At 41.0% G+C, this 16,416-nt stretch overlaps 1 protein-coding gene across 3 annotated transcripts in view; it reads right to left on the bottom strand.

Annotated features, from left to right (window-relative positions):
* Rasgrf2 (Ras protein specific guanine nucleotide releasing factor 2) overlaps positions 1–16,416 on the bottom strand; it is a 244,732-nt gene that overhangs the window by 54,238 nt on the left and 174,078 nt on the right. For all 3 annotated transcript variants that reach the window (XM_021724529.3, XM_078044465.1, XM_013366590.4), the window contains exon 18: positions 193–299. In XM_021724529.3, the coding sequence (XP_021580204.2) occupies positions 193–299 (107 nt within the window). The remainder of the gene's footprint in view (positions 1–192; positions 300–16,416) is intronic.

The following is a 16,416-nucleotide window of genomic DNA, read 5'->3' as shown; positions in this document are numbered from 1 at the left end:
GAAACAGTAGATGTTGGCAAAAGATATGTCTGCTCCCATCCACACGTCGACCCTATTTCTTCCTTTCCTAGTTTCCAATTCCGAGGTTTCAAACTCTAACTGCAAAGAATCAAGAGATGCTTTACATGTGAAAGGACTTAAAAATTTTAAGCATAAAGTTCTTGAGTGTCATTGCCCAAACTCCCGAATTACCTGTGCATGCTTTGAGACCCAGTGACGGAGGACATTCAGGACTCTGTTGGTGGCTGTTCTCCGTATGATAAACTCTTTGTCACATGTTCTCTCGGTGTTGTTAAACCCTGAGGAGGAAAAGAAGCACATGCTGTCATTAGAGCCAAGCCCCTGGGACTTGGAAAAGGTCACTTATTTTAGGACATTGGTTAATAAAACTACAAAGTGGTTCATCTTGGCAGAGAGGTGCAAGAGGCTCCAGACCTGTGAATTCTGCTCACCTATTATACTCTGAGTAGCACATCCACCGCTGCGGAGTCACAGGCGCAATTATGTGAATAATGTGCACCTATTTATTAAAGGCCACTGATGAAAGCTAATGCTGCTCTAATGACATTTCCATTTATGCCTGTCTTGTTCTATACTACAAAGCCAAGAAGGAATATTAACAAAAGACTTTGAGCCAGCATTAATTTGTACTTTTGCCCTAAAGCAATTACATAACCAATAACATTTTGCATATTTTTAGATGAAGAAATCCATATCTTGGCTTGTAGATGATGCAAATACTTTGTTGTGCAACCATATATTGATTGACAAGCCATAGGGGAGAGGGTTTAAGAACATGTATTTCCAAATGACTAAACATGTAGATTTCAAAAATCTGTGAGAGGTGATGAATCTGTTACTTTTGATTTAATCATTCCACAATATAAACATATACCAAAGCATCACATCATACCCCATAGATGTATAATATATACAACTATTGTTTTTCAATTAATAATAATGTAATTTCTTTTAAAAAGACAGGCTGTCTGGGTTCAAATCACTTTTTTCCACCCTAGCAAATTACATCATTGCTGAGGGCCATTACCAAGTAGGAATGACGCATCGAAATTTCCTTGCCAAGCGTACCCCATGCTGCTTAGAGGACATTCGATGGGACATTGCATGCATGCTTTAATAAGGTGACCTTGCTCAAGGACCAAGGCGGATCCGGGTTTAGAGCTGATCAGGTTTGAGGAAGTAACCGGATCCTTGAGTTTAAGGAGTTGCCAGTTTAAGATAATGGGTTTTAGGGAAGTTAGAGGTTGAAGATTATTGCTGGGATTAGGGTGTTCCTGCTGCTTGTTCCCGTTGAGTTCTCGTGAGATTAAAATGAGATTTGGAGATAGCCTCGTGGAGAAGGTGAATTGTGCGGGAGACGGCAGAACGCGATTACCCCTGGACCTGTGTGGAGGCGGTGTGAGAGCGGGAATAAAGAATTGCTGTTTGAACCTACAAAGGTGTGTGGTGGCTCGTGATTCTGGTGCCAAGCCGAGACATTGGCTTTGGCACATCATTTCTCTAGAGACCAGTTCTTCAAGACTCTCATGAGATTATAAGTACCCATTTCATGAATTGTAGTAGGATTATGTTTGGTAACACATGTTAAACATTTAGAATGGCAGTGGCAAGACTTAAGTAAATGCTAGCTATTATTACAATTCGATAATTGGTCCAGTGTCTTTTATTATTATTTTTTTGTGTCACTATGGATGAAACCCAGTGCCTCAGATATGTTAGGCAAGTGCTCTACCATTGAGCTACCTCCACAGACCTGGTCCAGGGTCTGAGTCTTCTCTGTGCCAGCTTATGTCTCTGTCTATCTTATGTCTCTATCTTTCATTATCAGGAAACCATTTTAATACTTACCCACTGACTCCCTATTTTAAAGATTCTGACATCCAGACATAATTATGTCATACAATTCCTTTAAAATTAATATTTCTGCTGGGCACCATAGTGCAGACCTATAACCTAGCAGCTCAGAAGGCTGAGACCGGAGGATCGTGAATTTCGGGCCAGCCTCAGCAACTTAGTGAGACCCTGTCTCAAAGTAAAAAAATTTTTAAAAGGCTGAGGATGTGGCTCAGTGATTAAGTACCCCTGGGGTCAATCCTCAACACTGCAAATAATAATAATAAAGAGTTGTCTATACTCAGTGATAGACACTGGGATTCTCCCTCTACAACTTACTCCAAGCATCTAACCCCATCTCACCACCAAGACAGCTCCCATTAAAGACATCAATAGACCTCCATGTCCCCATATCCAAAGGGGTCATCTTTAATCTCTCCCTAGTTTCATCCTACTTATACAGTCACCTTTAAGCAAGTTGCTCACATATTTGTATCCCCATGTCTCTTCTCTGAGTTCCAGACCCTATATCCAATTCCTCTTGATACTTTCCCTCTTGGATGTTTCAAACACACCTCAAACTCCATATGTTCAAAAGAAAAAATCCATGGCCTTTCCACCAACTTTCAGCTCTTTATCTGGGTAAGGAAGCGCCACCATTCATCCAGTTAGCCTGAATTTTGTAATGTTTCTCCTCTCATCTCTCCATTGCTTCCTAATAATTTTACCTGTTCAGTACGTCTCAGATCTACCCATTCTTTTCCTATTTCCACAGTCAAAATCGGGGTTGTGCTACCAGCAGCAGTCATTTGTTCCTCTGTAATAGCACCCCAGCTGGTCTCCAATCTCACTCTTGCCTCCTCAAATCTGTTTTCCTCACTGGAGTCAGAAAGACCTTTTCAAAGGGCAAAGGCAATTATATAACCAATGGCATTTTGAATATTTGTAGATGGATGAGCCCATATCTTGGCTTGCAGAGGATACAAATACTTGATTGTGCATCCATATATGGACTAGCAGTATAGGGCAGTATTTAAGAATGTGTACTTCAAAATTACTAGAAGTACAGATTTCAAAGGATTCCAATCTTTAAGGCCTCTGAGTGTTTCTTATGATAAACACAAAACTCCTTAACACAGAAGGTCTTTCATGGTCTGGTCCTCTCTCTTCTCAGCTTTTCTGGAGCAATATTCTTCTATTTCCACATCCATCTCCCCACCCATATTTTAATTCAACATGACGAGAGGGCCTTTGTCCATATTGTCCTGTACCTGGAACAATTATTGAGTCCATTTTTACTCAGTGAAAGTCACTCAGTCTTGCTCCTTTTTACTTCCCCAGATAAGCCCTTCTGGGCCATTACATATCTCATAATGTGATATACATTTGATTTTTGACATGTATGACATTAGTAGTTTTATACTTAGATATGTGATTATCTGATCAATATTTGTGTCCTCCATGAAGAAAGAGATCTGGTATGATTTTGCTGAGCAGAGCACGTGCCTGGCACATAGCAAATGATGCACACAATATATATTTGCTAAAGGAACAAATAAAAGCCTGGATGGTAGGAACTTAATTTTATTCAATGAGACATGAATGTGAGGATGACTGAGTGAATGACTGAAAGAACAGTCCTCAGAGCTTATGCGTGGGACAGGAAAAAAAGTCTATAAGCTACTAAAGGGCAGAGGGCCCTTCTCTCCAGTGTTCTTCGAATGTAGACAGGCATCTTCTGCCCGCCCACCAGCAAGCTTTTAAGTTCTAGCAGAGAATGGTGATGATGTGCTCTTGGCAGGATAGATAGCTCTAAATTAAAATCTTTCTTTATTGAAAACTTAGAAATCCTAATAAAATATAAGAAATATTCTAAATGGAAAGCTGAGTTCTCAAGAAAGTAAGGGATTCTTCAGGGTCAAACACACAGTGTGATCTGGAAACCACGATGGCTGTTTGTCAGTTATGGTGACTTGGGATGGGAATTAAAACATCCATGTGGTCAGGGGAAGAAACCCCAGGATCTGCATGAGGAATAAGTAGCAGGATAAGAACTAAGACAGCCCCATAAAGATGAACTCTTGAAGAACTACCCTTGTTTGAAAGAGTGAACCAGGAAAAATTATTTTATTTATAAATGGGACAATTAAGAAACTTGTCTGGGCCTAGGGACGTAGTTCAGTGTGGGTCCCCACACCGCCACTCCCCAAAAAGAAAGCAACGTGTGGTGTGAGCCTTGCCTGGATTTCGGCAGGGATGGGGAAACGCCTCCCTGGGAACTCCTAACAGCAGGCACGCCACAGACAGGAGTGATGCTCATACTGAGGCACCACTGTGCAATTTGTCCTCCTGGATGAGAAGTCAACATGAAGGACCCAGCCCAGTGATTATCCTGGCGACCCCTACAATAGTCCTCACAACACCTCTCTGCAAAAACACGTGCTCAATCCCAGCCTGTACTGAATGGCCACCAGCCAAGAAGAAAAACTCCCAATCCAAAAAATTCCAAAACACAAAAACTATCTACCATGAGCAAGGATCAGTAGACACAGGGATCAGGAGCCCATCAATCCCCACCTGACTACCACCAAGAATTTCAAATATTGGAACTATTAGATCTCTCTAGTTTAAACATCCCAAAGTTGGGATGTTTACAAAGTCCAAAGAAACAAAAGTGGGAGTTGAAAGTATGACAAAAGAATTTTTAAAAATTTAAAATGTTTTATAAGAATAACATAAGCCAGGCATGGTAGTGCATACCTGTAATCCCAGCAGCTCAGAAGGCTGAGACAGAAGGATTGCAGGTTCAAAGCCAGTCTCAGCAACAGTGAGGCGCTAAGCAACTCAGTGAGACCCTGTCTCTAAGTAAAAATACAAAATAGGGCTGGGGATGTGGCTCAGTGGTTGAGTGCCCCCAAGTTCAATCCCCAGTACCCCCTGCCAAAAAAAGATATGAAAGAAATAATTAAAAATTTCAACTTATATCTAATAAGGTTGTCAGAAGGAGAGAAAAATAAACATAAACAGTATAAAAAAGGTTTTTCAAGACTTGGTGAAAGACATGGATCTTCAGGTGCAGGAATCACAATGAATCACAAACAGGAAAACAAAATGAAAACCACACCTAGACAACCTGAAATGTCAGCAACCCATAAAAAAAGGTAGCTTTGAAACAACCATTGAGAATGTACATGTTATCCCTAATGCAAAATCAGGGGATGGGGTTGGGCAATGGTGTGGTACATGGAGGGAGCATATTGCAAGGTGGGTTCGTTGAAGTAGAGCAGAGGCCTCAGGTGAAGAAAGCTGGTAACTGATAAGAAGCTCATATTTTGTTAAAGGAGGAAAGTAGAATGTTCTTTTTTTTTTCATTTTTAATATTTATTTTTTAGTTCTCGGTGAACACAACATCTTTGTTGGTACGTGGTGCTGAGGATCGAACCCGGGCCGCACGCACTCCAGGCGAGCGCGCTACCAGTTGAGCCACATCCCCAGCCCAGTAGAATGTTCTTGAAACACTGAAAAGGTAGGTGAGCCAGAGGCCCCCTCCCCCACATAAATAAGTATGAAGATAGCTTCTCAGTGAGAAGAGAACAGAATGGGGGAGACGGGAGTGAGGAAGGAACAGAAAGATGGAAATCAGTCATCATGACATGTTAAGCAGGAAAATCATCTCAAGAGAGCTGTTACTTATTCAAATGTATTTTAGAAAAAGCAACTACCTCCTTTGGTCCTTCTGCATATGGGTCATGGGTGGGTAGAGAAAGGGGTTTACTTTGAAAGGCAGGCAAACAAATAAAAGGAACTTTCTACCTGTCTCCAAATGATTTAATATCACAGGCTTAGAGACCATGTAAAGGGTTTTCCTAATCAAGTTTCTAACATTTTCATAGATTCAAATCTTGACCTCTATTACCATTTAGGTTGGGATTTTGATTATACGGCTCTAATAAATGTGCCGTTTGTGTTTTTTGTTGTTATCGTTTAGATGACGGTTTTGTGCATTCACAGACTTCTCTTTGCTACTTAGAGCTCATGACTGCCACTTGCAGGGTTCAAAATTCTCCTGGAAAACAAGCAAGCACTGAAATGGTCTTCAACAATGCTCACTCAGTCAGCAGGACTGGAGCAATTCACACCTAGTTGTAAGGAACCGTTCACATGTGGTGGTAAAGATGCCACAGTGAAAGACCAACCACAGGCAGGTCCAGCAGGAGGCCAGTCAAGGAAAGCCCCACAGAGGCTCCTTCCACCTCACCCCTCACGTGTGGGCCACCCCACGAGGTTGCAGGCCAGAAGTACACTCTGGGGCAAACTACCTAACTTCTCTGTGACTCAGTTTCTTCACTCATGAAATGAGAATTGGCACTACCACCTAGAGTCATTTTAAAGATTAAATAATTCCTACAAAACAGAAATCTGTTCTGGAATTCAGTAAAAGAACATTTACTATAACTATGTTCCGCCTGTAGCTGGTTTCATTCACCCATTCCCTTGGCCCAGGGGCCTGCATGATACACTTGATGGTATGCTGATGATAAGGATATGTGGAAACAGCAGGTATAATGGACATCAAGCTCTTCATTTCCTTCCTGAGGGATCTTTTGCACTACTTATCATGGAATTCACCAACCTTAAAGGCAATCAGGCTCTCAACTCCTTGGAGGGCTGACAATTTAGAAATGCCCTAAACTCTACATACGATCACTCTATCTGAGGGGCATACCTGTAACAGGTCTTGACAGATATGTTTTATAAAAGGGACTATGGGGTACGCTGTAAATACAATGCCCTTAAACATGCTCTCCTGTGAAAAGTTGACCCATATGTTCATGCTATAACACAGACATCACAGTCCATGCCAACAGGCTTCCAATAAGACATGCCTGTCTCCCCATTCTCACAAGTCTTTAAGGCTATGTGATCCGAGGAATCATTTTCCATAATTCGCCTGATTTCCTTCACTATCTCCATTGAGCACTGCTTGGACAACATCTCTTTCTGAATTTAAATTTATCAATTTAAATATTTAAATATAAACTGCTCTATTCTGGTTTGGATCTTGAATGTCTCCCAAAAGCTTATGTGTTGAAGGCTTGGTCTTCTACAGCAAATTTCAGAGATAGGGCTTTTGGGAGATGACGCTAACCTCATCAAATGGATTAATCCATTGATGGATTCATAATTTAATGGGTTATTAGCAGGTGATGAAAACTTAGGAGGCAGGGTCTAGTTAGAGGAAGTAGGTCCTTGGGGGAATAAACTTGAAGACTGTATATTTTTCCTTTGGTCCCTTCCTCCCCGGCTCTCTCTCCTTCTCTCTGTGCTTCATGGCTACCATGAGGTAAGCAGTTTTGCTCCTCCCCGTGTTACTGCCATGGTGAACCCAGCTACAGGCCTAAAAGCAATGGAATCATTTGACAAACTGAAACCTTTGAAACCATGGGCCGAAATAAATCTTTCCTCTTTTAAGTTGATTTTATCAGGTATTTTGTCACAGCAACAGAAAGCTAACACAGTGGCGATATCCATATGGAGGTCCTTCTGTCCCAGAATTTTAATCACCCTCCAAGAAGTCTTTGTGCCAATTTTTGAAAAGCAAATAGCAACTCTTTAAGCTTTAAGTATCTTACTTTTCAAGTGTGACCAGCACAACCAAACTCTTCATGTATCAGGAGAATCTATCCTGCTAACATTTTACATATCTGGAATACTGTCACTCTAAGATGTCTGTCTTTCCCAATTATGCAAAATCCTTTCCAGTTTTGAACATTGGATAAATTGGGAAATTTGGGTAAACCAAGCCACCTGGAAAAGTGCTAAGAACCAAATCACCATATGTGTGAATTTAAGATTGAGATTTAACTTTATATTCCTGGATACCTGGTGCATCATTTCATCTCTCTAATCAGACTACACATCCCTCTGTGAAGAGCTCTTATCTCAAGCATCTTTGTAGGTACCTCAGCTTTACATATAGCAGACACTCAGCAGGTACTTTTCTTAACAAAGATTGCATTACTCCTAATGGAATGTCTTCAAATGTTTCTGAAGATGAATAAAGATTGTTCTCCCACCATGTTGTTATCATGATGATTATTTAAAACCATCACAAGCAGAAAAATCAGGAAAGGAGGCAAAGAGGGTTGAAAAATAGAGAAAAGGGACAGGTGTGGTAGTGTGCCTGTAATCTCAGTGGTTCAGGAGGCTGGGATAGGAGGATTGCTAGTTTGAGGCCAGTCTCAGCAATTTATAGAGACCCTAAGCAACTTAATGAGATCCTGCCTCAAAATAAAAGGTAAAAGAGATTCAGGATATATCTAAGTTGTTAAATACCCCAGGGTTCAACTTCAATGCCTACACCCCCCCCAAAAAAAATAGAGAAAAGAAGGGGAAATTTCATTTTAATGTTGTCATAGGGGAAAAAAAATCATTATTTATTTTTGTTTTGTGCCAGGCAGCCAAAGTCATAGCCTACTTTGTAAGAGGCAAGTAAAAATAATGGTGAGATGGAAATAAGATCAAACACAGGCAAAATATGGACTAGCCCAGTTAAAGCCCATCTGAGGATACTTGAGGAAAAACTATAAAAGGGAAGGGATTCTTGAACTTGACACAGTACTTTAACATTAACAGCGGACCCACAGGAAGTTGTCCTTTGTTATGATTGATAACAAAGCATCTTTAAACCATTGTTTTAACTTGGTGAAGAAAATTAGAGAGAACTGAGAAGAGCCAAAACACACAGGGATAAAACTGATACCATGGTCCACTGTGGTGAGCTCCCTGGAAGGAGAAGTGAATGTGGACTGTTGGTGACCTTAGTTGCACTTGGAGAATTCTTTCTTGTTACTTTTTTATCCCCCATGCCTAGCATGGTAGGGGCTTAATAAACTTGGGCTTGGAGAATGAATGCAATGAGATCACTTTCATGGTTCTGTCATGGTGTCACTACAGTGATGCATCATTTTCACTTCATGCAAATGGGATGCAATTTGTCCAACAGCATGAATGTTATCAATATGCTTTTCTTTATAAAGTAGATATTTTTCTGAGAAATGTGTGCAAGATAAAATTATAATAATTGTTTTATACAATTGTGTACATTTATATGACAACTGTAAAGATCATTATCTATTGCTGTTTGAGCCAGCCACTACACTGGAGCTTTACAAGTGGTCTATAATTTAATATTCACAATCAAGGACAATAACAACTGTCATTCATTTCATGACCACCAAGTGTTGACTATTGTACCATAAAGAATGTGTCTTCTTCCACAGTAACAGCAACTGCACAGGGGAAATACTGGCATCTCTACTAATGGGCAAATACACAGAAAACCAAAAATATTAAGAAGAGTAGCAAAGGCCACAGAGCTACTAAATGTCAGAATCAGGTTTTGAGTCCCTGTCTGTCCATTTTTGAAACTGAAGCACCCTTAATCATATCCCACTGTGTGGATCTAGAGTTTAAGCATTGTTTCTCTTATAAATGGGTAAACCAACACTTAAAAGCTAAAAGAGAAGGTGCTATTTGGATTTTTGGGAAAGTAAATGCTTTCCTTTTAATTCTGCCTCTTTTAAATTTTGAAGTGTGAGAGAATTACACCACTATAAAAGAGAGGTTTTGGGCTGGCTGTATCACAGTGGTAGAGTGCTTGTTTTGCACGTGTGAGGCACTGGGTTCAATCCTCAGCACCACATAAAAATAAATAAAGATATTGTGTCTACAACAAAAAAAATTTTAAAAAGAGAGAAGTTTCATACTGTAATGAATTCAAACCAAAATCTTTTACTTAGAGAGCAAGAATTCAAATTTCCTCAAAAGATGTTCTTTTCCAAAATGCATTGATTTCTTATATGCGCGTTATATAGACCACTGTTTTTTAAATGGCTGATTGTGACCTGCCTATTAATGGGAACTATATTAAATCAATTTAATGTATAGTGAATAGAATTTAAAAATGAAATAGATGAAGACAATCTGAGTGAATTGTCCATATTGATGGTGAGTGATTTTTTAGGAAACTTCCTATGTGCACATGAGTGGGTGTGTGTACATCTGTGTGCATGTGTGTGTGTCCTGGGTCATAATGTGCAATGTATTTCTTAGAGTGAGTTGCAATTTTAAAAAGTTTAAAAGTCACTGACATCGATAGTCTAATTATTAGCACTCTGCTTGAACATCCTTGGGTAACTAGGTCCATGCCATATACCTGTTGACAAATGAGCAGAGACCTTCCATCTCTTGTCCTCATTCCTACTATGCTCCGTCAACAAACCCTCTCCTCTTTCTCCAGCTGATCCTCCCATCTGTCTTCCTCCAACTCATTCCTTACTTTCTCTTTTCTTCTCAAACTGACCCCATTCAGTTTTCACTCACTTGTGGATACAACCCTCTTTCGTGTTTTTATATACACTCAGTTCAAATTTCCCCTCAAGACCCCCCCAAATTTCAAGTTTCCCATGAGACATTTCCATATTGATAACATAGTCTCCTCTCCCAAAACACACATCCAAAACTCAAGTTCATGATCTTTCTCTCCAGCTCCTCCCCTGGCTTTATTTTCCATTGATCTACTGGGCTGGTCATGGTTTCTGTCTCTCAGAGATAAACCTCACTTCTGTCTCTCCCTGCTTTTCAGCCAACAAATTCTATTTACACTTAGTAACACCTGTCATATTTCTCCCTTTCCCCCCATTCTTCTGCCACCATCCTAAGCCTGGGTGCTGTACACAGCTATCGCCACCTCAATATTCTTCTCCATTCTATCTGCCCTGCTAGTCTTCCTCCATCCATCATTTGATGACAATATCCGTGGAGCACCTGCTATATTTCAGGTACTGCGCAAGGCTGGGTGAACACAGATGTGGTGAGCCACCTCTGCCGCTGAAAGTTCTGGTTCCCGGGTTTCGGCACTACTTGTCGCGACCCCTTGCCCGCAAGGAAGACGCAACTTGGGAATCTTCTTTCAGCGGTTTATTCAGGCCCTTGATATTTCTTCTACTAATCCCTCGGATGCCCCTCCCAGCCTTAATATAGCATCTCAAGCCCCAATGCGAAGCTGCCATGTGGAACTTTTTCATAGGGTGCTGAAAAACCATGCGCCAACTCTCCCAAATAAGGAGTTGTTTGTCACATACCACAGCGGAGCCAGCGCCATCTTGTAATGGCGACCATAATCTGCATAAGCGGCAGAGGCGGCTCACCACACACAGACACACTCCTTACTCTAAAAAAGGGAAGAGGACAGTCTTAAAACAAGTAAAACACCAATAAGGGAAAAGTCAAAACCCTGGAAATAAGCCAGGTGCCTGTGTCTTTCCTATAATCTTCCTAAATACCACCAAGGCAAGTACTCATGTCCTTTATTGCCCATAAATAAGTCTAGAATATCTTCCTAGACACAAAAAGATGAAGTAACTTGTTCAAGGTCACACAGCTGGGAAGTTAAAAAAAAAAACCAACAGGTCAACGCAGACAAGAAAGAAATTTGCACACGCACTATGCTGAACATCGTGGCTAAGTGAGGATAGTCTGTATGGGGTGGGACATTGGGTGTAGTAACCTACTGGAAGAATTAACTGCTGCCCTTTTCATGGAATATCAGAAGCTTTTCGTTTGTAAGGTCAGAAAACCCAATTCCAATGGGTTTACAGTAGAAAGGGAATAATATTATCGAGAGAAAGAGAGAGAGAGAGAGAGAGAGAGAGAGAGAGAGAGAGAGATATCTCCATATCCCACTTAATGTATTAGATTTATTGATTTATTGATAACATTTCTGTCTGGTTCTTTTCAATGCTCTGATTCTGCTCTCACTTCCAGGTAAGAAAACAAGGAAGGCCATGTTGATCTTATAAACTCACCTCATACCATCCAGAGGATGAGAGGACATTCTTTCTGTAACTTTCAGTAGAGAAAGAGGAAGTCTCCCCCCTACAACAAACCCTTTGCATTTTGCTTGCAAACTGCATCCTCTCTTCTATGAACCATATGATGACGGCAGGGATGGGGGAGGCCAGCTGTCACTTGGGGCACACAGCCAAGATGTGAAGAGGCAGTTTTGAGAGGGGCTATGAGCAACATGCTTTTGGGGCAATGAGCAGATGTGGTGGAGTGGGCTTTTTGTCTGTTTTTACCTTTTTTATAAGTGTGTTCTTATTTTTCAGTTTTTAAATTCTTCTCCTTACTTAGGTAAACCTGAGATTTTCTCTAAGTGCAATTAACTGTAGCAATAAACAAAACACCTCCTTATAGACTGAGGAAAAATAGCTTAGCAGGCCTATCATTATTTGTGATTAAAAATACATAGAGAATGGTAAAGTCAATATCTATGCTTTCATCTTTTAAGAAAATCGGTAACTAAGACTGTCAACTGAATTGCTCTTAAAAATATGTGCTTCAAGATTCTTAAAGGAATGAATATAGGTTGAGTTTAGAATAAAACAGATTGAGAATCTTTGTGCATAACTTCTTTTAATTCTTACAATTCCAGAAAACATATTCCTTGCTTTTACGATGAGGAAACCAAGGCTCAAAGAAGTCCAGTAGCCACCTAAGGTCATGGATGGTAAAATCAGAGCCAGGATTTAGAGTCATATTGATTCTAAGATTCAGGCTCTTCATGTGGAAGTGTCTGTTTGGAGGAACAGCAAGGTGCTCCTGTTGATCGCTGAGTGATCTTCAGGCCTCACCTGGTGGCTGCTGTGTTCATGCAGAAACCTAACAAGGACATACTATGAGGGTAAGAGTGCGGTGGCTTCTGCCAAAGCAGGATGGGGGCATCTGAGGGGACGGTGAGAAGTCAAGACACAGAGTGAACAAGGTGAAGTGACTTCAAGAAAATTAGCTGGCAAGAAAGAAAAAGGCCAGAAACTGAAAGGTGACACAGGTTTGTAAGAGACAAGAACTAGAACCAGATGGAAAACACTAATCCACAGCATCTTCTAAAAATTCAAGAAATAGAAGATGTTTGGTCAGAGTTTCTTGACAGCAAAATCAATATTGCCAAGAGAGGCCTTTGGAAATACAACAATTCTCTAGAAATGGTGAAATGAAGAACACCCAAAAGAGGAACAAACTCTAAATTTCCTGGCCATTTTCTTTTCTGCTCCACTTGATAGTCAACTATCTCAAAGAGGAAGGAAGGAAGATTTTTCGGTGCATTAGCTGGAATTTCCTGGTGGGCACTGATTAGCTCCTCTGGATGTAAGATAAGCCGGATGCAGAACTAGAGTCACACTCTTGGCATTAGGCACTCTTTCCCCACAAACCAAAATAATAATGTATGTCGTTATAATTACTTAAAATAAAAGAATATTTAAATGATGAAAAATTAATAAAACTTCTACTTTTCATTCTACAAAACTGTGCATGTACATCTAGCCATGTTGCTTTCTCAGGGGAATGGAGTGGGAGGTGGGAATGACAGTTTATTAGTGAAAGCACATTGTACATGTGTATCAAGTTGCAAAGGGGAGCATCCTATTCCATCGCCCTCAGAAGACCTTGCCACCTGCGACGTGAGGACTGAAGGTCATCTCCTGAAGAAGAGCAGGAGACACCCCAACTCCCACTTCCTCCAAAAGCTCTCCGCAATTTCATCCTCACTCTCTCCCTTTGTTCCTGAATAGCAAGATGTGATGGGAAGAACATCTAGGCACGGATTGGTGGTTGTCAATAAGTTTATCTCACTGAGACCAGTCCCTTCCTGTCTCAGAGGCTCAATTTCCTCTTTATAGAAGGAGTCTGAACTGGTTTCCTGGGTAAGATAGCAGAAATCTATTTGAGCCCCGGGGTGGCCATGAAGGGTGGTCTTCCCAGGAGCATTGCTGGAGATCAGACAAAGCTTCAGCATCAGTAAAAAGAGGCCCCTAGAACCAGTGGTGGGGCTGCAGATGTAGTTAGGACATGGCATCTGGTCTGCAGGCCCACAGCAACCAGGCAAGGAGAGGTACAAGCAGCACTGGAAATTCTCTGAAATATTCCCAAGGAATTCCCTGAAAAGATGAACTTTCCCATGATGATCCATATTAATTGCAATGGAGAAAGCAGTTATGAAACTATTGCAATTCATGTATAGGGGGAAATACCAGGTCTCCCGTGGAGGTCCAACACTTGAAGCCTAGGACACTGGGTTTCATTTATACCTTCCTTTATACAAAGGGCTTTGCACACAGTGGGTACTTTGTCAATCTGTTCCATTGTTTTCTTTTTTAAAACCCCAAATGTTTTATCCATTTTGTCATTTGCAGATAAATATGCTAACACAGACTGGTTCCATTTATTGGAAGATTTGGTATTTCCTGAGTCAGAAAGTTCCTGAACCTCCCTGCTTTGGAATTTACCACACTTCTCCTCCCATCCCCTTCTCCCCTGGGTCTGTAACCACAAGACTTGAGGTATTGTAAAGTGCTTTCAGTTGAGCAACCGAGGACTCAGAAGAGACCCGCAGACACAGCTGTGAAATCTTCAGCTCCAGGAAAACGCCCTTCATTAACGGCAGGGCCACAGGGACCCTGAACTTGGGGCACCCTCAGCCTGGGCGACTGGGGGATTGGCACTGCCTGTCCTCCACATCTCTTCAGTGTTACAGATAGAGTCAACTTATGTCATTTCAATGGAAAATGGCTGCTCAGTGTTCAACACTGAAGACTTTCAACATAGATCACTAAAAATTTTTCACGTGTATTTGAGAGCCTTCCAGCTCCTCTTTTGCCCTGCCCAGGCACCTTAACCGCAGCTACACAGAACTTGAACTCCCGAGGAGGAGGGAATTCAACATTCTTTCTCTAGAGTTCTACTCTGCCCATCAGACCAAGGCTTGCAATTGGTGTGCCACTTCCAGAAGGCACCAGAAGCGCCCCAAGAGTTCTATTTCCTAAAGATGTGTTACCATCACTTTTTGTTAGGAGAGAGAGAGAGTTTTTTTTGAAAAACACAAATTCGGAAAGTATTTTCTATTTAATTTCCCCAAGAAATGATTCAATAATCTAGAAATGATTCAACAGTTCGCCAGATACTTGTACAAAAATTATTTTCTAACAATTTGAGTCAAAGTATTTGGTTAATATCGATTCCTAAACTTCAAGAGGGTTGGTCCTTTTTTTCTTTTTCCCTATTAAGTTTTTTCCCCAATTTTGGCGTCAATAACCACAGTGAACAGTGTCATAGAAAACTAACCTAAAAGTAAGCTAGCCTCTTGGACCTGAGTTTCTCTGGAAAGTCTGTAAACATGCATGTAGCTGAGAAAAGGCCCCGTCCTGAAGAAATGACATTTGGTTCTTCTTCCAAATTTAAACCAGCAACCCTATCTTACTCTTCAGAAGCAGGCTAAAGGCCCAAGAAATATACTACATTGAAGGCATCAACTTTAGTATTCTAACACTATAATTATTATTTTAGAACTAACATAATCCAGTGCTTCTTTATGTCAGGGAGTAAGCTCATCTAAGCTCTACAAGAACCCTGTAAATCAGAATTAATCCCACTTTGAGAAAATACTAATAATATAATAATAGTAATACTTATATTTTATTTATTATATATTAAGCACTGTTATAAATAAGCACTTTATTTATACTTACTTATTTAACCCCCACAATAACCCCATGAGGTAGTAGAGTTTTTGCAGCGCACAGTGTCATGAGGTGCCCTTCACATTGACTGAACATGGGACTACAGCAGTCACAGGTTCTCACTTCCCCTCCTTCCATGCAGCCTCAAATGAGCAAACACCTTCTGGTGCTGTCAGCCAGTCTAATTCTCTGATCACACAGCATCTCTTCCCAGGACACACAGCTCATCTGTACTTTTCCCAGGTCAGAAAAATAAAGGGACACTTATTCTAAGCACAGGACTTGATGTACACTCATATGCACATAAACTTGGATCCCACAAAAACTCTCTAATTGCATGTTTCCTTTGTAGACAGACCACATACTGCACAAAAATTGCTCTTCCTGAACATATTCTAAATTAGTGAGCTGGGGGTGAACAGAGTTGCACTGAAATTTGTAAGAGAACCTGATGTGCCTATTGGACTAGTTCACTTTTTCACATCCTCCCAATAATATTTATATCAGCATTCAAATTAATGTGGTTAAAAACGGACATCTTCCTTCCTCTGCATAACTAATGACACATTACAGGGCCAGGACAGAGAGGTGCTCCTCTCTGCACCCTGGAGCTTGAGGGCCCAAATATAGAACATTGCATTTCCCAAGCTTTCCTGGAAATTAGAGCAAATTAGTGAGCTCTAGGCAATTTTCCTGTCACAGCACCATTGTGGCTGGCAGGCATGGTCACAGAGGCCAGGACTTTTCTGCAGTAGTGCCATGGAATCCTTGCATAGGTGTCACACAGGCAGCCTTTTCAAGGCCACCACTGTTTCCTGATCCCAACTGCAGCTAAGTCAATGTCTTACTAGGGTCAACAGTTCCAACAGGGACACTCTGCTTCTCCAGTGTGTCCTGCAGCAGGGGCAGTGGCCCTGTCAGTGGGCCAGCTCTACATGGTGTTCCTGGAATCCCTGCCTAGAGCCTACTTCTCTAGCCCCTT

This window comes from Ictidomys tridecemlineatus, chromosome 1, assembly GCF_052094955.1.
Source record: "Ictidomys tridecemlineatus isolate mIctTri1 chromosome 1, mIctTri1.hap1, whole genome shotgun sequence".
In the NCBI taxonomy this organism is placed as follows: domain Eukaryota; kingdom Metazoa; phylum Chordata; class Mammalia; order Rodentia; family Sciuridae; genus Ictidomys; species Ictidomys tridecemlineatus.
Note: the sequence above shows the minus strand (reverse complement) of the source record. Positions and strands in the feature narration are given on the sequence as shown.